This window comes from Nicotiana sylvestris, chromosome 7 (genome assembly GCF_000393655.2).
Source record: "Nicotiana sylvestris chromosome 7, ASM39365v2, whole genome shotgun sequence".
Classification (NCBI taxonomy): domain Eukaryota; kingdom Viridiplantae; phylum Streptophyta; class Magnoliopsida; order Solanales; family Solanaceae; genus Nicotiana; species Nicotiana sylvestris.
This window is the reverse complement of record NC_091063.1, coordinates 7,941,417-7,966,907: the sequence shown is the minus strand read 5'-3', so window position 1 is coordinate 7,966,907 and position 25,491 is coordinate 7,941,417. Positions and strand designations below refer to the sequence as shown.

Here is a 25,491-nt window from a genome sequence, read left to right as displayed (position 1 = left end):
TCAAAATAACATTAAACAGCCTAGTCAGCCACTCCAGGCCTGCTCTATCCATGCACCTAATTCAACCGGAATTTTATCTGGCCCAGTCATTCTGCCCCTACTCATCTTACGCATAGCCCCCACGACCTCCTCGACCTTAATGCGCCTATAATACCAAAGTCTCGGAGACTATCTGAATTCCTTAGATCACCTAGCACAATATCCTTGTCCCCCTCTTTATTCAGAAGTCCATGAAAATAGGTCTGTCATCTCTGCTTAATGTGAGCCTCCCCCATCAGCTCTCTACCGTCTTGTCTTTGATGTACCTCACTTGGTCCAGGTCCCTAGCCTTCCTCTCTCTCGCCTTAGCCAGCCGAAATAACTTCGTATCCTTGCCTTTTTCCTCAAATTCTTCGTACAGACGACCAAACGCAACAGTTTTAGCCTCCGTAACCGCCAACTTCGCCTCTTTCCTGGTTACCTTATATCTCTCTCTGTTCGCTCTCCTCTCATCCTTGTTTATGCTCCCTACTAACTTCAGGTACGCTGCCGTCTTCGTTTCCACTTTGTCTTGAACCACTCCATTCCACCACCAGTCGCCTTTGTGCCTGCCTGAGACACCCTTCGAGACCTCTAACATCTCTCTCGCTGCCTCCCTTACACAATTTGCCGTCATTGATCACATAGCACTCGCGTCCCCACTACTCCTCTAGGCTCCCATAATCGATAACCTCGCCTCCAGCTCCTAAGCTTTATCCTTTGTTAAGGCTCCCACCTGATCCTTGGTCTACCACGAGCAGACCTCTTCTTCCTCCTTATTATGATACCGATGTCCATAACCAAAAGCATATGCTGCATCGCGAGGGTCTCACCTGGGATAACCTTGCAATCCTCGCACAACCCCCTATCACACATCCTAAGGAGGAAATAATCAATCTGAGTCTTCACCGCCATACTTTGGAAAGTCACCAGATGCTCCTCCCTCTTCAAAAGGTCACATTGCAAATGTTCGAGAAATACACCGCTCATGTGCATCCCTGATTCTTTTTCATGAGCTTAACACGTAAAAATTCTTTTTGATAATAGGTGACAGTGAGACTTATAAAGTTTAGTACTTGTATCTGCTCTTATACCAATACCATATTAATATGTGTGATCATTTCATCTAAAAATTTAAGTTGTTAGAAAAAATACACTATTATTTACTTAAACACACTTCAATACAAATCTTATTAAGATCTCTATATGGTTTTACTGCTTCATACCAGAGGTTATCTGCAGAACTAGTCTATAAGACTATAACATAAAGTTTTGGAGAACATCATATAGATTATCAAGAAGTTCATCAGATGACAAATAGCTCTCTAGACAAGCCTTTTCCGGATCAAGGAAACTGACATCGATAGCTCTTCATATGTATAATCCTGCACATATTTCCAAACACCATTTCTTGACTTTTACCTCTTCTACCATTCCTATATATTACTATCGTACCGTTGTTGGGCTAAACCAGTCCATAAATACTCTTAATGTTATGATATTATTCTTATATATATTTTTTGTAGTTTCTTAATTTAATTAGCTCTTAATATAAAACTTTGTTCACAATCGACATCCTTAATTACCCTTCCATCTTTTATCTTCCACTTCCTTTCCCTTCATCAATTCTAGCATAATTTTGTCAAAAATCTCACAAAGGATTGCCAATTTTTACTAGGGACTCCCAAGAAAGTCGCCCTAACACGTGAAGTTGTCCATACCACATGGGTCATTGCCATTTTTACAGACTTATCCAGGGACTTTCCAACTTTTCGTGCTATTTGAAACTCAACCCTACGTGTCAAAAAACACATTTGATGAATTTTGATCGTAACATTGTCCAAACAACACGTGTGAAATGTCAGAGGAGTCATTTGTTACAGATCAAGAGACGCTCTTTTCTATGTTTAGGTTCCATGGCATTAATACAAATAAAATCATTGGCATATATTACCATTCATCACTTTTTATAATCTCAGTTTAAAATGTGACAACTTGCTTACTTTTCCTCTTATTCCTTTCATGCAAATGTTTCTCGCTTAACTTAATCCGTATCCTTACTCCAATGAACAGCTCATTCTACTATAAGATTTCAGATTAAATCATTATATAATTTAATACTATTGATAGTGTAATGATTTTTTATACGGTCTGTATAGTTCTTATATATATATATATATATATATATATATATATATATATATATATATATATATATATATATATATATGTGTGTGTGTAATTTTTTTCTGATTATTACCGTCATAAAATCTACTTGCAATTACAATAACTATATATATATGTGTGTGTGTAATTTTTTAATATTGTGTAAATATATTTTGCACCGTTAGTATATGGAACTGAATTAATTGGAGATTAGATTAAAAGATCATCACCTAAACTAGAGACTAATGACGTTGCATAAATATGCTTAAAGCTCCAATCATTCTGCGGCAAACGTTGGCTTGTTCAGTTTGTGGTCCTATATATGTCGCATTTAATTAACAAAGTTAAAATAAGTCTTAGTTCTATAGCTATTTACGTAACAAACCATGTATAGTTTGTGGTCCATGAACATTCTCGTGCAATGCTGAAATGACACATATATAATCCTCAAATCAAATGTGGTTAAATTAGCATATTTAGAAGTAATCAAACAAGAATAATAGATTTTTCAAGTCATATATATCACATAATTACAAGTATCGAAGAGTTTGAAGTTAGTAATTACCATCTACATACAAAAAAATTAAAAATATTTTTTTTAAAATATAAATTATGCACAAATTAATGATCAGTAAAGATAGTTTGCTTCAGATAGTTTGCTTCAGAATGGCATATCGAGTTTTCCGAAGATAATCTCTATATCCACACATCCTAGATCTTACTGAAACTTTGTTGACTTAGTCAATAGTCAGAGAAATAGGGTCGAGGAATTTATTAATTTTTACCCTATTTACTTAAAGGATAATTACAATTAACAATTCATAAAAAAGGTTTTTAGCCTGGAACTACAACGGATGAAATACACTTGATAGAGTAAAATTTAGTTTTAACATCATGTATATAAGTTAAGAGTTCAAGTTTATAATTTGACAATATAAAATATATTTGTATTATTATCTAGTTATTTTTGTTGTTGTTACTATTTATTGCTACTTCTTTCTTTTCATTTTTTCTTGAGTCGGGTGTCTTTCGAAAATAGTTTATCTACCTTCAAGATAAGGGTAAAGTTTGTGTACATACTATCCTTTCCGGACCCCAGTTGTAGGATTATACTAGATTTGTTGTTGTTGTTGTTGTTGTTGTTGTACTATCTAGTGGTGCTATCGGAAATAACCTTCTCTATCTTCATAAGGTACCTCAGACCCGATTTGTGAGATTACACAGGGTCTTCTGTTATTGTTGTTGTTGTTAAGTCGCACATAATATAATCATGGGTAAATTTACCTAATAAAAATGGTGACTAACCTACTATTACTGACTAAACTACTTTGATCGTGTAAATCTTTATACAGTCAATCCATAAGTTAAACAGACGGATTATCTACTATATCACTATCTGTATATATAAGACTATACCCACGTTAGTGAATTTTTTGGTGATTTTAGTCAAATGGCAAAGAAGTAGGGTCTCCAGTATGGTGAACAAACTTTAAACATGAGAGAATGTTCATAACGTAATTTTAGCATAGGAAGCTGCGTAGGGTTTCTTCACTGTACGACAGCTATTAGTCTAGGAATTAGAAGGGATTCATCACTCTATATGGAAACCCTACACAGGACTTTCCCAAAAAGGAAAGTTTCACAACTCAGTCATACATCGGTGAGTAGACGCTTTCAATAGTGAGACAATTTAGGATTTCAAGAAGAGTTGTCTTCCAATCAATATTAATGTTAGACCTCAGTAATCCATTGGTTGTAATTTAATTGCTCGGTATTATAATATAGTCCTTGGAATGAAAACCAAGTAAGAAAGCTTGCCTACCTTTATTTAAGGATTTTGTTGGTATGTATCTTCATAGAAATAAATTAGCTAAATGGCTGCTATTTATGATTTACAAATTTTTTAATTTAATTTTTTCGGACACAAATATCTTGAAATTAAGATTTTAAGTTTAAATTTTCATAACAAAATAACTACGGATTAATTCCTAAATAGTGGCCCTAAAAATGGTTGTTTGTGTACTTGAAATTATTGGATTTTATAATGTGCTCATTTCCAAATGACTCAAATGCGGAAGGAGTCATTTAAATGCATAGTTATTCTTAACCTAAACCCACAACCACTAATTTGAAGTTTGTCCTTTTCTTAAAATTAGACAAGTGGTATAAAGTTCGATAATGGTCACTGGTCTGAACTTTGAAGTTTAAGGGGCAGTCCGGTGCACTTAGCTTTCACTATATACGGAGTCCGGAGAAGGGACTCCAGAGTTCAGACCACTAATCTGATAGTAAAAAGCAACTTTTATACAAATAGCCGGTCGGATTTACTGTTTACTTTTCCTAGCCGATATAAATATAATATACATTGATTATATATGATTATATACATATTACACATCAATAATACATATTTATACCTCCGCCGGCTATTTTTAGTTTAACCGATTTGATGTTGGACTTTGTAGGTTAATTCTTCTTTTAACAAAGTAGTGACCAACTTTTCAATATGAGGCCACAAAAGTGACCACCTAATGCAAATAACACATCATTAACAGCTAAAAGGCGTAAAAATAGCATGGGCTAGCCAGTTTTTAGATTGGTCATTCAAAAATAGCCAGCATTTGCAAAGTCATTGAAAAATGGCCACTATTTTATTGCAACACGGAAAATATACTGAAAATTGGTACACCTGTGTATGAACTTCCAGCATATTATGTTGGAGCTCCAACACGCGGAAAGTTTCAGCATAATATACTAGAGATTGGAGCACCTGTGTATAAACTTCCAGCATATTATGCTGGACCAGTATATTATACTGGAACTATAGTATATTATGCTGGAAGTCCAGTATATTATGCTAAAGCTCCAGTATAATATATTGGAGTTCCAGTATATTATACTGGAGTATTTTTCAAATTTTGAACATTATTTTTGTTTCGATTTATCTTTATATAAAAAGTAGCTAAATTTTTATTACTCTTGAAACTGTGGCTATTTTTGAATGACCACTTATAAATCTGGCTATTTTTGAATTTCTCCCCTAAAAGGCCCATGAAGAAAACTGCTAAAAGGCCCAAGATCGTCAAGAGAGAAATTGCTGCTGCCCAATTCAAATGAGGAAATATAAGATCTCTAGGCCCAATATATTAATGGGATATTTATACAAATAGTCGGTCATATTTATTGCTTACTTTTTCTAGTCATATATATATATACATAAATTATGCATATATTATACTTTTACGAGCTATTTTTAATTTAATTGGTTGGACGAACGACTATTTTGGTTAATTCTTCTATATTGTTCTCTATTTATTAGCCCCAGTGGCCCATTTGGCTTTTCCTAGACGAGTCACCTCCCACATTGTAAAACTAACTGCAACGTGTCCAACGTTGAAGTAAACAAACAAAAAATGGTTATGTAGCCGCTCCTTGTAAAGTTGATGTACATATCCTTAAAAAAACAAACACAGTCTAATACTGTACTATGTAGTTTAATTTCTGGCTGCCATAATTTAGAAGAAATGTTGGATTCTTAATTTGGATATCTATACTGAAATTTACAAGACGGATCTCTTGCTAAAGCAGAAACTCTCATTTTACAGGCATGATTATGAATCTTAGGATCTCTCTTTTTCTTTTGTATTATGTAGTGTCTATAAGTGTGTTGTGTTTATTTCTGGCGTTTGTTATAAGAATTTGTTGATCAGTTGCATGCAAAGAAGTAGTACGTAGTAAGTAGTTATTAATTGCATGTTTCTCCATTTTCATATCTGGTTTCTTCTTCGGATGTAAGTTATATATACTGATAATCTAATAATTGTTTTTATACCATCAACTGTACTTTCACATGTTATAACAGGTTATTTACTATTTATTCTAGGTTATCAATTAGAACGGGAGCCTTGGCATAATTCGTAAAGTTACCTCCATGTGATCTAGAGGTCACGGGTTCGAGCCGTGAAAATAGCCTCTGCAGATGCAGGGTAAGGCTGCGTACAATAGACCCTTGTGTTCGGCCCTTCCCTAGACCCGCGCATAGCGGGAGCTTAGTTCTTTACCTTATTATTGCAAAGCTTCAATTAGGCTTTCCAAGTATAGAACTTTATATTGGTCTTCCCATTTATATGGGGGTAAACTGAAAGCTGGTCTGACATCTGAATTTTGAAATTTATAGTTATATATAATTAGTAGTACCAGTTTAGTCTTCTGTTAACGTTGTAAATGTGGATTAATTCATGGCGAAAAGTAGGAATATCACCCTTTAGGATATATGTAATGTATTTCAAGATGCACTTGTCAAAAGTTCATTGCTCACAAGGGCGAAGCTAGGGACGAAGCTACATGTCATAAAGGGTGGTCAATTGACCTCCCTTTGTTGAAAACTTACATTGTGTATATAGGTAAAATATTAGGTTTTAGAGGTATATAACATATACTGAACATCTTTTGTCGGGGAATTTTTTTCACTTCTTTCAAGTTTGAACACTCTTGAGGAAATTACATAGTTCGAAAGGGTTCAAATGAATCCCTTTATCAGAATTTATAATTGCAATCAGGATAAAAACAGTTCTTTTTTGTATGTATGTAAATTGTTGAATTCTGTCGACATAAGGAAAGCTTCTAGTGTGGTGGTATAGTTGGCTAAAAAAGTTGCTTTAGGTTGCAAGTCTGAATCTCATTAAGGCATTTTTGCATTTCCTTTTGTCTCCCCTGGTTAGAATTTTGCCTCCACCTCATTGTCCCTACAAGATGTTCACATGGACTATTGAGCTTGTTTACGATCAGCTGTGTCTCGCATTTCTTCAACCTCTGCCTCCTGCTTCGGGTAAAATTAATAGAGTGTCATGTAAGGACAGAGAAAGGGCTGGAAAACAGGGGAAAAGAAGTGAAAGTAATAGGGTCTTATGTAGAGGCGGACGGACTCAGGATTCGGCGGTAGCGGGGGCACCATGACGTTCAATAAAAATTTATCACTGCCCTTAAAGATTGGTACGGGGTCTATGCTAATATCTGACTATTTTTTAAGGCATATTACAAGTATACATGGAGCTTTTGGTTGAAGTTTCCGCGCGCCGGTGACCCTCTATGTATAGTGTGCATCCGCCTCTGGTCTCGTACGTTTAATGAACTTGTGGGATTACAGTGGGTTTGTTTTTGTTGTTATTGTTGAAAGGCAAACCTTTGACTGGATTCTAGCATTCTACTTTCTAGTAGCTAATATTTGATCATCAACTAATAACAAGATTACCAGACTTTCCTGAAGTGATTTTTTCCCTCTGAGCATATCCTTGATTAGGCTTTAACAATTTCAAGCTAATTGCGGTGTTGTTTTCAGGTTTGGTTCGTAGTTGTTAAAAGTTTTAGAGAGCATTGACAATTGAGATCATGTGGCATGGCATCATTTTACATCTCTCTCTACGTGAACATGTATAGAGATCTCCACGAACCTGCTCTCGTAATTGCTGGATGCTTTGTCTTGGTAGCATTAATCCTATCCCTGTTGTCAATTTTTCAGCATCTCAGATACTATACCAATCCAGCGGTGAGTACTAAATTTAGGAGTATACATGGAGAATTAATTCTTATTTCCTAGAATCGGCAGATCTAAATTCTTTGCTTATCAGGAACAAAAATGGATCGTGGGGGTACTTTTCATGGTTCCTGTCTATGCAACTGAATCAGTAAGAAAATAATCAATGAAATGCACTCTGATTTCCGAATTTCTAATTGAGATACGTATCAAGGAAATGCACACTATGTTTCTATGCTATATACATGTTTAAACTGATTGATTAAAGCAATTGAGTAAAGTAATGTTCCTTTCATTATTCAAACTTAAAGTTGTCGGAAAGTTTCTAATCAGTAACTTCAAATTCCCATGAAAATTAAACGAATTGGTTTCTTCATCTTTTCCAGATTTTATCCTTGTGGAACCAAAAATTGTCCCTTGCCTGCGACATATTGAGGAACTGTTACGAAGCATTTGCACTCTATTCTTTTGGAAGTTACTTGATCGCTTGCCTTGGTAAGCATGATCTCTATTTTCACAGGTGTTGCTAAAACACTACAATTAGCTCAAGAACTTCTACCTGTCTTTTGAATGACAGTGAACCAAGATCTGATATGTTTGATATTTTTCTATGGTGATCGTCACTTGCTAGTTGCTACCTTCGACGACAAAGAGTATCTCTTACTAGCATGTTAATGGACTATGTTTAATTTTGTGGGGTCTACTTGTTATACATGCATGTCTACAAAATCCTTAAAAAAATTTAGAATATAGCTTGATTTACTGGAAAATGGATGTGTGGCAGGGGGTGAGCAGGAGGTCGTTGAACTGCTCGAAGATGAAAGGAGGAAACAAATCAGTCAGTCATTGCTAGGAGGAGAGGGGAAAGCTGTGACACAAAAAAGAACGTTGTATAACTTCATTTTCCACCCATGTGTCATGGGGAAGAACTTGTTTACCATAGAAAAATTTGGTCTTGTACAATATGTATGTCAAAAGAGAACAAAGTTTCCATAAGTACGTTGATGTACTCATTATCTTCACACTAATACTGTTGTATTCCACAGATGATTTTGAAGACAACCTGTGCGTTCCTAGCTCTCATTTTGGAGATCTTTGGTGTATATGGCGATGGAGAGTTCAAGTGGCACTATGGGTACATCATTTCTCCATTTAGCTTATTGTATAAAATTGTAATGTATGAGAAAAAATTAGACATATTAAGCACAACATATAGCTGTGTAATTAAATACCATTAGCGTCATTACTACATTATTGTAGCAGCGATTTTTTCTGGTAGCTATATTTTGAGCTGTTTTTCGACTCAGATTCGTCACTCGTCTGCTTATTGCTTCTTGCAGATACCCTTATATCACTGTGGTACTAAACTTCAGCCAAATGTGGGCACTGTTTTGTCTCGTCCAATTTTATAATGCGACTCACCATAAACTCCAGTCAATAAAACCTCTAGCAAAATTTATTAGTTTCAAGGCCATTGTTTTCGCAACATGGTGGCAAGGGGTGGGGATCGCCTTGTTATGTTATTTAAGGGTGCTTCCGAAGGAAGGGAAGTTCCAGACCGGGTTGCAAGATTTTCTCATCTGCATAGAGGCAAGTATTCTCTGTTTTTTATTCCATCGAATTGTTTTTTAGTTCTATCTAACAAATGTTACGTATCGCCCTAAGACCTTCCTGAGATATGGATAAGGCATCTCATTTCCTTCTTGCTATTTAACTAACTCTCATTTCTACTCTTTCAAAAAAAAAAAAAAAAAACTCTCATTTCTACAGATGGCTATTGCTGCTATTGCGCATGTTTTTGTCTTCTCCGCGAAACCTTATCATTTCGTTCCAACATCCGTGTATGAAGAGATTACTGCCCAAAAAGCAGAAACAACTTTAAAATCAGAAGATAGAGAGAAACCAGCTGTTGTTGAAAAGATAGAAGCTAAGGTTGAGCTTCCTGGGACAAGCGTCACCGAAAGCGTTCAGGACATTGTCGTTGAAGGAGGTCAAAAAGTAAGACCTTTTCGGCACTTACATTATGTTGTATTTGTTGCGGAAGCCAAATGTATATAGTGTGAATAAGTCACAACTACTATACCAAAAATTATGACAGCCACCAAATAATAAATAAGACAATAAAACAACAATAAAGGAAACACCAGAATTTACGAGGTTCGGCTAATTTTGCCTACTCCTCGGACACAACCAATATTTTATTCCACTCCAAAAATACAAGTGAAATAATACTAAAGAGAGAAGATACAAATGCCTTAAACAGATGAGAAGGCAAATGAGAGGTGTGTTTCAATCCTAAACATTAGGCCTTCTTTTATAGGGGAAAAATCCCCTCCAAACTTAACTCCCAACCAATGTGGGACTTTGGCATTTTGCCAAACTTCAACAAATCTCCACCTTGGCAAAATTCCACATTTTCAATTCTCTCTCAATAACAAATTTTGGTTGTGTCTTCATCTTCAATCTTCAGTGTTCAACAATGTTGATCAAATCCAAACAATGTTGAAACTTGACCGCAGTCACCACCTTTGTCAGCATATCAGCAGGATTCTCTGTAGTATGAATTTTCTTCACCGTGACTCCACCTTCTTCTATGATTTCTCGTACGAAATGATACCGAACATCAATGTGCTTCGTCCTTGCATGATAAACTTGGTTCTTCGCTAATTGAATAGCACTTTGACTATCACAAAAAATTGTGATACCCTTTTGTTCAACACCAAGCTCCTTTAGCAATCCTTGAAGCCAAATTGCCTCTTTCACAGCATCTGTAATAGCCATGTACTCTGCCTCTGTTGTAGACAAAGCAACTGTTGACTGCAAAGTAGACTTCCAACTAACTGGTGCCTTTGCAAAAGTAAACACATAACCAGTAGTTGATCTTCGTTTGTCCATATCACCCGCAAAATCTGAGTCACAATATCCAACTACAGACTGATTGTCTTCCTGCTCAAAAACTAACCCGACATCTACAGTATTATGAATATACCGTAGAATCCACTTCACAGCTTGCCAATGCTCCTTCCCTGGATTGTGCATATATCTGCTAATAACTCCAACAGCTTGTGAAATGTCAGGCCTTGTGCAAACCATTGCATACATCAAGCTACCAACAACATTTGCGTATGGTACCTTTGACATATACTCTCGTTCAGCTTCATCCATTGGCGACATAGTAGTACTTAGCTTAAAATGGGAAGCAAGTGGAGTACTAACTGGCTTAGTCTTGTCATCTATGCCAAAACGTTGAAGTACTCTCTTCAAATATTCCTTTTGAGATAAACAGAGTTTCTTTGAACGTCTATCTCTAATTATCTCCATGCCAAGAATTTTCTTTGCCTCACCCAAATCCTTCATCTCGAACTCCTTCTTCAGTTGAATCTTCAACTTATCAATTTCTTCCAAATTCTTGGAAGCTATCAACATATCATCAACATATAGGAGAAGATATACAAAGGAACCATCTTTAAGCTTGTGCAAATACACACAATGATCGTATTTGCTTCTCTTGTACCCTTGCCGCAACATAAACTCGTCAAATCGCTTGTACCATTGTCTAGAAGATTGTTTCAATCCGTACAACGATTTTTCAAGTTTGCACACCATATTTTCTTTTCCAGCAACTTTGAATCCTTCTGGCTGAGTCATGTAGATTTCCTCCTCCAAGTTTCCATGTAAAAACGCAGTTTTTACATCCATCTGAACTAGTTCCAAATCCAATTGTGCTACCAAAGACAACATAATTCTAATGGAGGAATGTTTTACAACTGGAGAAAACACTTCATTGTAATCAATTCCCTCCTTTTGAGCATATCCTTTGGCCACCAATCTTGCTTTGTAGCGAACATCTAATTGGTTAGGAAATCCTTCTTTCTTTGCAAATACCCATTTGCACCCAATTGCTTTCTTTCCCTTCGGGAGATTGGCCAATCTCCATGTATGATTCTGATGAAGGGACTGTATTTCATCATTCATGGCAATCCTCCACTTATCTTCTTCTGAACTTTGGACAGCGTCTTTATAAGTAGTAGGAACATCATCAGCTACAATTGAGGTTGCACAAGCAACCGTCTCTATGAGACGAACAGGTTTCGTTATTGTTCTTTTTGGCCTGCTGGTTGCTATTGATTCAAGTTGTTGTTGAGATTCCTGAGTTGGAATCTCCTCTACTGGCTCTCCTTCCAGAGGGTAATCTTCATTTGTTTCCTCCTCTGCTTCTTGTGTAGGAAAAATAAATTTTCCCTCAAACTCCACCTGCTTAGAAGCACCTTCATTTTGTTTGGTATCTTCTGTTACCTTATTTACCATAGCAAATTCATCAAAGGTAACATCTCTGCTGAATATTACTTTCTTTGTCATAGGACACCATAAGCGATATCCTTTGACTCCAGAAGTAATTCCCATAAAAATAGCCTTCTTTGCCCTTGGATCCAATTTTGACTCCGTCACATGATAATATGCAGTTGAGCCAAACACGTGCAAAGAGTTATAATCTACAGCAGGTTTTCCGTACCATTTTTCAAATGGTGTTTTGCCATCAATAGCAGCAGATGGTAGACGATTAATGAGGTGGCATGCATATGTAATTGCCTCAGCCCAAAATTCTTTGCCCAAGCCAGCATTGGACAACATACACCGTACCTTCTCCAGCAAGGTCCGGTTCATACGTTCTGCCACTCCATTCTGTTGTGGTGTATGTCTAACAGTGAAGTGTCGGACGATGCCATCATTTTCACAGACCTTATTGAAATGATCATTTTTGTATTCACCTCCATTGTCTGTGCGAATACACTTGATCCTCCTGCCTGTTTGATTCTCCACCATCGTCTTCCATTTGAGAAAAATTCCCAGCACTTCATCTTTGTTTTTCATTGTATACACCCACACTCTTCGAGAAAAATCATCAACAAAGGTTACAAAATAGTGCTTCCCACCCAATGAAGGTGTTTTGGAAGGACCCCAAACATCAGAGTGTACATAATCCAAAATGCCTTTAGTATTATGGATCGTTGTACCAAATTTAACCCTTGTCTGTTTCCCTTTGACACAATGCTCACAAAACTCCAAGTTGCAAGCCTTTACTCCTTTTAACAATCCTTGATCTGATAGAGTTTTCAAGGATTTTCCTCCAGCATGTCCCAAGCGCATGTGCCATAGCTTGGTTGCTTCTGCCTCTTTGTCGTCACTGGATGTTACTGTCGCTGTCCCAATAACTGTACTGCCACGATAGCGGTACATATTATTATTCTTCCGATTAGCCTTCATTACCACTAGTGCACCGGAGCATACTCTCATCACTCCATTTTCTGCAATGATTTTGAACCCTTTTGATTCTAGGGCTCCCACAGAGATGAGATTCTTCTTCAAATCCGGTACATATCGAACATCTATCAATGTTCTGATCATTCCATCATGGTTCCTTAATCGTATTGAACCAATGCCATATGAGGTAAGAGGGCTGTTATCCGCTGTGTGGATGACTCCATATTCTCCTTCTTGAAATTCCACGAACCAGTCCCTATTGGGACACATATGATAGCTACAAGCCGAGTCCATCAACCATATGTCTGATGATGTTGATGACTCTGTTGTAACTAATGAGAAGTCTGAATCATCACAATCAGCTACATTTGAATCCATAATGGCCTTTCCATTGTTATGTTTGGCCTTATTCTTCAACTTCGGACAGTCTTTCTTCCAGTGCCCTTTTTCTCGACAAAAGGCACATTCATCTTTGCTGGGTCTGGATCTTGACTTGGATCTTCCCTTCTTTGTCCTCGTTTGATTTTGAGGACGACCCCTCACAAACAGTGCTTCTCCTTCTCCGCCCTTCTGTTTTTCTCGCTTTCTTTGTTCATAGCTGTACAAAGCTGAACAAACTTCTCTGAGAGAAATTTCGTCATTTCCATGGAGTAGAGTAGTTTCAAGGTGCTCGTACTCATCAGGAAGTGACGCCAACAACATTAAGGCCAAGTCACCATCATCATAAGTTGTATCCATATTTTGCAAATCTGTGACCAACTTATTGAAACTGGTGATATGTTCATTCATCGTGGTACCAGGAACATAGGTGAAGTGAAACAGTCTCTTCTTCATGTACAATTTATTTTGACTGTTTTTCTTCAAAAATTTATCCTCCAGTGCTTTCCATAATTTACTTGCAGAAGTTTCCTTTGTGTATGGATATTTCTGCTCTCTAGCAAGGTAGGATCGAATGGTACCGCAAGCAACACGGTTGATAATTCTCCAATCTTCTTCTCCAATAACATCTGGTTTCTTTTCTTCAATGGCCAGATCTAGCCCTTGTTGAAAAAGGACATCTAGAACCTCGCCTTGCCACATCCCAAAATGTCCGGACCCGTCAAATATTTCGACCGCAAATTTCGCATTTGAAACAATTCTTGTCATAAGCGAAGATGCCAATGATGACGTATTGTTGACACTTGATGTAGATTCTTCTTGTTTATTGTCTCCCATCTTTGACACAAATATTATTTAATAGCTGACGACACAAATCAAGATTATTTCCTTTCTGGTGTGGAAGATCAGACTAAGCTGCAACCACAGAGCATACTCAGACAGAACCTTGACTCAGTTACCAAGATAAATCTTTTCTGATGTGGAAGATCAGACTATGCTGCAACCACAGAGCATACTTAGACAGTACCTTGGCTCTGATACCAATTGTTGCGGAAGCCAAATGTATATAGTGTGAATAAGTCACAACTACTATACCAAAAATTATGACAGCCACCAAATAATAAATAAGACAATAAAACAACAATAAAGGAAACACCAGAATTTACGAGGTTCGGCTAATTTTGCCTACTCCTCGGACACAACCAATATTTTATTCCACTCCAAAAATACAAGTGAAATAATACTAAAGAGAGAAGATACAAATGCCTTAAACAGATGAGAAGGCAAATGAGAGGTGTGTTTCAATCCTAAACATTAGGCCTTCTTTTATAGGGGAAAAATCCCCTCCAAACTTAACTCCCAACCAATGTGGGACTTTGGCATTTTGCCAAACTTCAACAGTATTTGAACGACGCTTGATCATTTATTCTTGAAGTAGTATATCTAATTGCAACATTTGCTGAACCAATAAAACAGGTTGTGAAGGATGTAGTTTTGACCATAAACCAGGCGATGGAACCGGTAGAGAAAGGTATGACAAAGATCCAAGAAACTTTCCACCAAATATCAGTCAGTGACGAGAAAGAAGAAAAACAAGAGACAGAAATTAAGATTGAGGAACACGAACAGAATTTAACAGGAGATGACAGATCTTATTCTCAGGTGCTTATATCGCGAGATGAAAGGCGTAAAACTTGAACTGGTATAGTGTATATCTTGAGACAAAGGGAGTTGAAAGACAAATGATTGTCATTGAGGTATTCAAATCATGTTCTTAGCAGGTAGGGGTGGCAAAATGGTTCAAAGAAAACAGTTAACCACTCATATTATCCATTAAAAAATGGGTTGGATAATGAACTATTTAAAAACGGATCAAATATGGATAAGAACCATATTATCCATTTTGAAAATGGATAACCAATAGATAACCAATGGGTCTAACTTTTACATTTGTAAAGTCTCAAATTGGGGGTTCCTCAAGTTAGGGAGACTAGAAATTCTCCCAAAAGTGATCATATGTAAGAAGTCATGGATAATATGGTTATCCATATTATTCGCCGGTTAACCCGTTTTTTATCCGTATTAAATATGGGTCGGGTCGGATAATTTATCCCGTTTTTTCATTTTTCAACCCGAACCATATCCGACCCGACTCACCCGTTTGCCACTCCTATTAGTAGGATATGATAATCTTCTTGCTTATCAGGACTTCTTTTAGTTGATTGATTTTTTTTTCTTCTTGTTATTGGTAATACATGGATTTCCTTCCTTTAGGGGACCCTTTATATAGACTGCACCTGTTTGTCCCTGAGATGCAATTCCTTTTAAGTTGTACGACTTCTATAATGAGTCGCCTGTAATTACTTTCCGGTGATTTTCTTCTGTAAAAACATTTTATATCATCGGCGGAAAAAAGTAAAACTTCATCTGCTGTCAAATACTAACACAGAAACACTGCATAGAGTTCGAGGGTAACTGCGTTATTGAACCCTCTAAGCACTCAAGCTTGCTTAAGAGGGTGTTTGGATTGGCTTAAAAGCTGATCAAACCAACGTAAAAGCACGTGGGAAGAACCACCTCCGAGGGTGTATTTCGATTAAACATGTGCAGAAAATATTTTATGTGGTGTCCCGGTATCTTGTTTTATTTTTGCTGATCATGTCTAATTCAATCGTATTTCTTCTCAGATGAACAAACTTGTTCGTATTCAACATCATTACAGTATAGCAATTGGCAAAACTTCTGTCCAATTGCTTAGATAAATAAATATATAACTATTCACAAAGATCTGTAAAACACTAAATGACTATACTGACAGAATGCTCATGAACATGTAAACTAAATACAATCGTATAAATCTGTCATATTTGACAAAATATACAACGAGATTGCTGGGGAAACTCTCATCCATCATTTACAGAGCAGCATAATTCACAGCAAGCGAAGCAACCTAAGCATGCCAAGGAACCCAGAAACTGCGTCAGCACAATTGCACACTGATCGTTCATCTTTGAACACGTTCGAATACAGCACATGCAACAGCATATGTCACACATCTTTCCGCAGCAGTTAGATGCTGCCTTTGCTAAAATCTCTGCCGTTTCGGGTTTTGTCTCAGAGGCTCCAGGAGGAATATTTTCAACTGTAGCGCTGTAGTTACCAAAACCAACAGCAAGATTCTCTAGCAGTATTTTCTTCTCCAATTTAGGTTCTTCAATATTCTTAGCAGCAGTGGAGACCTGCTTCATTCAACTTTGGTTAAAGAAAGAATACGACAGGGTGCTAATCTTGCAAATCACATACACTATTCCAAATTCTTATATCTATTATGGCAAACTCATTGTTACACAGTATATGGCACAACTCAGGTCGTTTCTGTAATTCGGTGTTGGTGTGACTACAATTAAATCCCTGCCAAACACATATTAAATGTGCCAAATAAAATAAGATTATAGCCATTTGAACTAGTTTTTCGACTCCATGCAGCCTCTGCCAACAGAGTAACTGGAATTCACTGGCCAAAAATATAGAGATGATCATGTTTTATCGTTATGTATTTCCAGATACTCAAAGTTAGAATTGAGTACACGGAACTGAGCTTTAGATCTAGTATATTTTTTTATTGGAACTGTTAGATCTAGTATAAACACTAAATTCCTTCTGATCAGTAAGTTCCCTACCTTCCGCTTGGAGGTTGACTCAGTGACTACTTTGCCTCTATCGGTCTCCATCAATATCATGCGTGTATATTCAGAAATTACTGCATGTTGTATACTCGTTTGTGCTATCTGCCAAGATAGGAGAAGAAGGATTAGTCTGTAGGAACTCCAAAAAGACTAAGCCAAGACTACACAGGCAAAAATATCAGATCAAAACAATCGAACTACGCGTTCCAGTTAATAGTAGGAGGTAGCAACCTTCTGTTCAAGGTCCTTATTTTCAGTCAACCAGGCCTGAGCAGTAATCAGTTCAACCTGTTGCCTCGCCAACACCTGCACATTCAACATACAAAGCAATTGAATCAATGTATCCTCTTAAATCCAGTATAGAGGAGTTCAGTAGGCAGCGGAAAAGCCAGAAAAAATTCTCAGCAGCCAAATTAAGGAAATTCTCGACCTCCACACCCTTGATAGGAAGGTGTGGAGGTCGAGAATTAGGATAGACGGTTAGTACCTAGTAGGTAGTTGAGTGTATTCCTTTTTTATGCCAGTAGTATTAATAGTATTTCTAGTACTTCCATATTCTCGTCAAAGGTTCATGAATGCTCAAGTGACATTTAGATAATTTTTTTCTTTGTATATGCTCTTCTCATGGGAGAAAATATGTAGATTCACGAGGTAAAAGTCTTACTGTTTGTGCTTCATATATATCTAAAGACGTGTTAGTTGTTACCTTATCAAGAGGTATGTCCTTTGACTGTACAGCTTTCAGATCCACAGAGAAGTTACTCAAGTCTGCAAGGACTCCTTTAGCTTTAAGCATCTCGGGGAATACTCCACGGTATCTGCCTGACAACACCAATGGACCCTCAGATGAAAGGTCTGGAGTTGAAGTGGGAAGCACCTATTGAAAAATTTAAGTGGAGTTTCCTTAGGAAGCATGTGTTCATATAGGAGGATCAGCAAACTTCAACTACGTACCATTAAGCATGTAGATAATACTAAAGTTTTCTCCGTATTACATGTAGTATGGTATCCATTTCTTCAAAAGTTATTTGTAGGCCTTTTGTAACTGATTAGATTTGTTATTAGGTAAATATTTAAAATTATCATAATTGTGATCCATCCAAGAACTATTACTAAAAAACATAATATATGCTCATACGCGCACCTCAAATTCTTCAAGACCGTCAAGGTTCTCAAAGGAAATATTCGCAAGAATGACGGATGATGCCCTGGAGAAGAGCTGCTCCATACGAACTTCAATAGAATCTGTGCAAGACCACCAAACATAAGGGAGAAGGCAATTAGTTTCAGGTCACAACTGCATACAATTTGTCACAAGAAAGCAGGAAATCTATGCTAGATCGTCTCAAGTTATAAGTATGAACAATAACATTATATCAGGTCCCAGGAAGGAAAAAAAGGAAGCTAAAACTGCACAGAGTTGTCATCATGGTCGCACAAATAGGAACTGGCACAATCATTCTCTAGGAAAATCACTTTTAGTGGACTGAGATAAAAAGTGTATGTCATCCTTGTGGTCATGATAGGTTACCGCATTATCTCCACCCTAGCGTCTTAGTTCGACTTGTCACAATTGCCCATATAAGATCGTTTGACATTAAGCGGAGCATATAAAGGGACCACTGCTAAGATTTTATACCTTTAGACAATGGAAAAAATGATCTAGAAGTTGTAAAAGCGGCTCCTATTCAGCATGTACAAATCAAAAAGTAATTTATCTTGAAGAAAATCACACGAATTATATTCATTGAATAAAAAAATAATAAGTATGATGCTATCTTTCAATCATGCTATCTTTCAATCATGTTGCAAGAGCTTTCATTTGGGAAAAAGATTTAACAAGAAAAATGCTGCAGAATAATCAACTTACCAACATCATAAGCAGCGGCATAGTGGCCATGACTCATCATTGCAAGCATGCGCAAAAAACAGTGGTTACAGAACAACCCTGAAATTATTCATGTTAAGATTGGTTATTAAAGAGCATAAATCTACTGCACCAAGGACAGATGAATCAATTCAGATGCCTGGTACATAGGTGAAAACTGAAAAGATGTAAACTCCCTAAGACTCATGATTTAGGTGTCTAATGTGATGCATTTTGCAGTAACCATATCCTTAAAGCATTCACAACCTACAAAACCAAGTTTTTACCAAGCTTGGTCGCATCTAAAAAATGTGACGAAATTAAAAATATTATTTTCGTGATTATTATTTTCGTGATTATATATCCCTTAAAGCATTCACAACCTACAAAACAAAGTTTTTACCAAGCTTGGTCGCATCTAAAAAATGTGACGAAATCAAAAATATTATTTTCGTGATTAGCAAGATTTTTGTGCATATATTTGGGCTAAGATAGAAAACAGAGAACGTCATGCATCTCCTCTATGCTTCTTCCATTTACATACCTATGCCTAATGTATAAAGCCGCGGGCATATCATTTGGTTTTGCATCAGATGACTCTTCAGAACATCACAGATGTGTCTTTCATCTTCAACAGCTCCGTCAGTGACCAAGAAAATAACAGGAATGTGTTGCTGGCTATAGGAAAACATCTCCATGGCCTGATAAAGGTAAAAGTATTATCTTGGATTTGTCAGACAAATGCAGGAACAATAAAGTTCTATCATTTCAGTAGTACTATCAATAATGAACTCAAAATTCTAGAAACAGTAAGCTGTGAAAAAGAATATATAGCTTCAATATGCCATAGACTTGCAGGAAATCCAGCCAACTAGTACGGCATGCAAGGTTGCAATAAGCGTAAGTGATGCTTCTTATTAGAGATTGACCACATGTTTTTTCTCTTAAAAAAAAAAGATTATTAGTTTCTCCTTTCAAAAAGCTCATTACCAAATGATATCCAATTAACAACTAGGCCCTTAGGGTCCTAAGATATTTAAGGGATGAAGTTCAATATCATAAAATATGCATCTCACACATTCGAAGGGGGATGGTAAATTGCAAATATTTATAAGTAGAGGCCAGATTTTTCCAGGCTTACAACAAATCCGTCAGACCTCACAAGCAAGAAATACTGGATGACACCCAAAAGGTATGGAGATTAATTTAATTGCAGAAGCATGGCACTGAAGATTCATATAGACAGCCCCAACTTGTCTGGACTGAAATGGAGTTGTTGTTGTATAGGCTTGAATAGAATGATACCTAAATTGCACCCCTTAGGGCCCTGAGATACTTAAATGATATCCAATTAACAACTAGGCCCTTAGGGTCCTAAGATATTTAAGGGATGAAGCTCAATATCATAAAATATGCATCTCACACATTCGAAGGGGGATGGTAAATTGCAAATATTTATAAGTAGAGGCCAGATTTGTCCAGGCTTACAACAAATCCGTCAGACCTCACAAGCAAGAAATACTGGATGACACCCAAAAGGTATGGAGATTAATTTGATTGCAGAAGCATGGCACTGAAGATTCATATAGACAACCCCAAACTTGTCTGGACTGAAATGTAGTTGTTGTTGTATAGGCTTGAATAGAATGATACCTAAATTGCACCCCTTGCCGAGTATCTAGCTGAAGATGCAGTCACAGATGCACATGAGGCAACTAAAGCGACCACACAAACCAACAAACTCGCCATTGGAAATGATACACCAAAGGGTGTGGGGGCCAGTGGCCGATGAAGTTGGTGAAAACCAGATAGAAACATAGAGGGTAAGAGTTACCCGTTACATGTGCTAGTGAAAGTTAGCAGGTACCCGTTAGAATAGTCGAGGTGCGCACAAGCATACCCGACACCACTATTATTAAAGAAAAGAATTTGGAAATGATATATATGACAGACTCCACGTCCTAGTCCATGTAAAAGTTTGGAGCACCATAAGCATTTCATTAACATGTAAGTTTATAGCAATTATTATTAGATTTTAAAACAAAAAAAAATTCTCTCTAGATATTTCTGTTCATAAATATAACCTTCTTGCTTATATAACACTGTTATCTTTTCTTTTTCCATTCTTCATGCTTTTCATCAAAAGAAGAAGATTGACACTACCTCAGAAGACAGGATGATTAATTAGTTACAAAAATGTGACATGCAACTATAATAGATGAAAAAACAATATGACCTGAGAGAGCTATCCAAAAAATGGGTATAACCTGAGTCAACGGATTCAAAATATTTGTTCCACCACCAGCAACAAAATTCGTGCCAATCCACTGAGTTGCATTTTCAATAGCCTTCTTGGTTGCCAATTCCAGTGATGAAGAAAATAGGTACTTTTCATTGTTGAAAGCTATTATATTAAACAGATCTTGAGAATCAAGCTTTGACAAGGCCGTACAGAGCGCTTGTTTGGTATCCTCGATTGGTTTTCCCTTCATGCTCCCACTTATATCAACAACAAATACCACTTCCTTTCTGAAGACCTATCGAAAATTTCAAGTGACAATGACAACATTTCCTTTAGTAAGTAACAGAAGGGCATTGACACTTCCACATATATTACAGCCCTGCTTAAGCAATAAGAGGGATTTTGAAAACATATAATGGAAAAACAAGTCGAGATAGTCATACAAGTTTTCCTACTTCCAGGTGTAGACGTTATTGATTGATCTTTCCTTCACAAAATATGGAAAATAACAAATGTTAACACTTGTTAATTCTTATTTTTCCAACTTCTAAAGTTAAATGCTCGTCAAGTAATCTCCTTAACTAATCTGGTGACTCGGGCATGAATATGCATGATCATGGACCAATAACTGTAAATATCTTTTAGCTCGACCTCACAGTCAAACTATGTTTTAGAAAGAGAATTTAATTTGTGACCTGGAAGAGCAACCAGCAATCTGACGTAAAGATGGAACATCCTAGGATTCAATGAATGCTGAGTGTAGAAGAATAACAAACATATTTTCATTGGTTACCTTCAAAACTTTTTATAAGTTACTTTTGGAGAGAAACTTGTAAATGCAAAGGTCAACAAAAGAAAAGGAGTACCGACCTTCCTACACTGCTGGTCTCCCGGAAAAAGAGAGCAGCAAAACATCTCTCTCTGGTCGGTGTCAAGTAGTGGGGGCGATTGCAAAAGTACACTGCCAGAAATATGAGTCGACGAAACCTGAAAACAGAGTGATGATGGATGAAACAGATTCTCACAGACCAAATTATAAACAGATTTATCGAAAACTTCACTTTAAATTGCTGGAGCTGAAAAATAGCAACATAGTATCCTAGTGGCTAATTGTTTGCCCTTACTTTCCAGGAATTTAGAACTAATCACAAGCTCTATGTTATATAACAATCACGAAAAATTCATGTAGGGCCTACCGTGTAAGAAAAAACAAAGTTACAACTTGACCAATTAAGGACTTCAGATTCGTAGAAGAAGCCCAACTTTCCTGCTTGACGTTGTCGCTCCTAAAAAACAAAACAGAACAACCCTGATGTCACAGTTGTTCATCAACCACTAAATTATAAGTCAGTTGAATATATAACAAGCAGCACCTTCAGAGGGTGACTAGTGGTCTTGCACATAACTTCTGCTCCAGGACCAGAGTTAATATTAAGCTGTATCTTTTCTTTTTTAGAGATCTTCTTTCCAGCTGGAGTGACAAAGTCTGGAAAACTAAATGGTACGTCCAAGGTTAGCTGGCCATTGCTATACAATAACTTCTGAGACCATCTAATCGTGACAGATATATTGGTTCCACCATCCACCTGAAGAGGTAAGTTCATCATTAAAATGAACAATAATGAAGAAGATAGCAGGTTATATAGGAGTAGGACACTGAGAGAAACTTACCTGTGGTATTGTAAGGGTAAAAATTTGGGGCGTCAGAAAGCATCCATCTTCAATTTTGGCTAGCTTTTCTGTTCCGCTTTCGTCATCCACGGCAACTATTTTAGTGCAGTAAGTTTTCCTGGGTAACTCAACCTCGACACCTAGAATTGAACCCTGTTAGCCAAATAATTTATCACTTGAGAACAAAAAATCAGCAGTGTTTCACTTTTGTGAAACAAAAAACATAAGGTGAGGATTCAGAATCTAACATAAGAAGCAAAATATATTTTTCGATAACGAATAAGAAGTAAAATATTTAATGAGACAACAGTTAATGGGATCAATATGATGCTGACAACTTATATAATGAGACTACAGTTGATCAGATCTGTGTCCTGCTGACAACTTCCATGTCATCAAGCACCAATCAATCATCAACTGCTCCTTTTTCCAAAATTAGTCGGATCAGCTATATGAATCCTCTATGTCCATTCGGCTCTACTCATGTCCGTTTCATTCCAGTACAAATAACGACTTTCAAGGCAAGGTAGGAGCTCTCTAACACTAGAGATTCTCTAAATCTCATGCTTATTCTTACACATATTTACAACTTAATTTCTACCTGACAAACACCGGGCCTAACGTAAGTGTTACAAAGCAAAACCTTAATTCTGACTAGTGTGTGTCGCCTCTTTGCTTCATGTCATAAAAGCATCAAACTGACTAAGTAATGTTCATATCTCCTCGCAACAAAAGGATGAAAAGGCAGAAAGGGTCTCGTTCAACCCAAAAAAGGAACACATGAGGAGAAAGAACAAACAACATATAAGTACAACCTTAACAAAAATCTGAAGCTACTTTTAAAAATTATTAGAAAAAGAAAAGAAACTATCTTATCAGGATCATCAGCATCATTAGAGGGTAACATTACAAATCCCATCGTTTGTAAGGAAATAAATTATTCACAAAGAATGGAGCATATTACCACCAGCTTCTGCAATCTGTAATCTTTGTCTTACTAAGAGAGAATACTTGAAAGATACCTTTTTTTTAATAACCGTGGTGTCCGGCCAGCTTACGCGCAACAGTGTCACTTGAAAGATATTCTTAAGCAGTTAAAAGCTCATAAAAGTCTAATTAGACAAGAATTCCTATTATCCATGTTACCATTATATATTTTATCACATTCATTCAACAAAGAGAAACTTTATACTCCCTAGTTAACTCAGACGAAAAGGTACTGAAAATGAATGAGAGAACATATCTCTTAGGGGGCAAAAAGGAGGGAAAAACATAGGAGTAGTTGAATAACCTGTTCACCCATGGGAATGGCGATACGACAGTCGCAGCTACGGCTACCCATGACGCAATGCACACGCCATGATCCAGTGACAGTAATGAACGCCATATTATCCAAATAACAATCAGCTTCAAGTGAAATTCCGTTCATTTGAAGAGGAATCAAAGCAGGAGGATCGCACCTGCCGTGCACGTGAGGCTGGTAGCTCGGGATATCCGGGTTATCAACTATAGCAGGATCATTAATCACGGCGTACAGCATAGGAGATTCCGGCAGGTATGACTGTGACGCCTTCTCCATCGCCGTCATCGGCTTCGGCGGCGCCACCGCCCTATCCTTCCCGAAATATATCCTTTTCGATAGATGTACACCGTCTTCAACTGCTTTCACAAATTCCTCCGCCATTGAATGCGTGAATGTAAGTTCCGGCAGCGGAGAAGGGCAAAATAGGAATTTTATAGTTCCGGAGTAGCGATAAAGTGGGAAATAAGTAGATCGGAAAGATAATTTCTCCGACGGTGATCGACCGTCGATGAGGGTAGATTTGTCTTTTTAGTATAAATAAACAGTATTGAAGAAAGCGAAGCACGTTAACGTATCACTTTACCTGTTTTATACGCACGAAAAAGGAGACGCCATTTTCGTTTTCTTCCTAATACAGTTTTTTTTTTTTTTTTTTGTGAATAAATGATAAAAATAGTAATGCCGGCCCGTTACAAGGCTCCAGGCTGGAGTTTTACTTTGTATTAAGACCTCGTTGGCCCACAATGTTACCGTTGGGCGTTGGCTTATTCTTCTTCAGATATTTTTCACATAATTAATAGGGAGTTCATTTAAGAAAATGCCAAAATAATTTATAACAACAACAATAACAAACGGCAAATCATACAAGTGAGGTCTGGAGAGGGTAAAGTGTACGCAAATCTTACCCCTAATTTATAATTGTGGAGAGGCTATTTTCGAAAGACTCTCGGCTCAAGAGAAGTGAAAATAAAGTAATATACAAACAGTAGCAACAACAAGGTAAATAGACATGGACACAAATGGAAATACGTGCAATAACAGAGATCTAAGAATACGACATTGTAAGAATAGAATAAATCTTGCTGGAAATAATGACGCCACACCGGTTTATAACATTCTTTTAAAATCAAACTCTTAAACCCTCTATATACTATGAAAAGTTAGAACAAATGTTAGCTTGAATAACATTTCCATTTTACTAGGAAGTTAAATTATACTATATTTTATTATATATATTTCTTAGTTCAATTTTAGTTTACTTACTAGTGTTCAACTTTAAATTATTTTAACTTTCGTTAGTTAGATAACTGTTCATTTGGGTATGAGTTTCATTATATAAGAGGATTAATTTTCTTTTAAAAAAAA

The 25,491-nt window shown here is 36.8% G+C and overlaps 3 protein-coding genes across 3 annotated transcripts; 1 reads left to right on the top strand and 2 right to left on the bottom strand.

The window, feature by feature from the left end:
• Positions 1-274: 274 nt before the first annotated feature.
• Positions 275-655, bottom strand: LOC138872719 (uncharacterized). Its single transcript, XM_070151131.1, has one exon. The coding sequence runs from the start codon at positions 653-655 to the stop codon at positions 275-277; it is 381 nt and encodes a 126-aa protein (XP_070007232.1).
• Positions 656-7,535: 6,880 nt separating this feature from the next.
• On the top strand, positions 7,536-15,096 carry LOC104243477 (protein LAZ1 homolog 2). The gene is made up of 8 exons (XM_009798664.2): positions 7,536-7,729; positions 7,812-7,868; positions 8,104-8,212; positions 8,502-8,683; positions 8,764-8,852; positions 9,058-9,307; positions 9,488-9,715; positions 14,834-15,096. The coding sequence occupies exons 1-8, from the start codon at positions 7,580-7,582 to the stop codon at positions 15,053-15,055; spliced, it is 1,287 nt and encodes a 428-aa protein (XP_009796966.1). The 5' UTR covers positions 7,536-7,579; the 3' UTR covers positions 15,056-15,096.
• Positions 15,097-16,013: 917 nt separating this feature from the next.
• LOC104243478 (uncharacterized) lies at positions 16,014-24,777 on the bottom strand. The gene is made up of 13 exons (XM_009798666.2): positions 24,115-24,777; positions 22,824-22,976; positions 22,526-22,738; positions 22,349-22,438; positions 22,023-22,139; positions 21,178-21,447; positions 19,455-19,611; positions 18,914-18,991; positions 18,188-18,288; positions 17,750-17,920; positions 17,275-17,349; positions 17,038-17,145; positions 16,014-16,596 (listed from the first exon to the last, which is right to left on the bottom strand). Exons 1-13 carry the CDS (start codon positions 24,505-24,507, stop codon positions 16,261-16,263), a joined length of 2,262 nt encoding a protein of 753 aa, XP_009796968.1. The 5' UTR covers positions 24,508-24,777; the 3' UTR covers positions 16,014-16,260.
• Between the last annotated feature and the right edge of the window lie 714 nt (positions 24,778-25,491).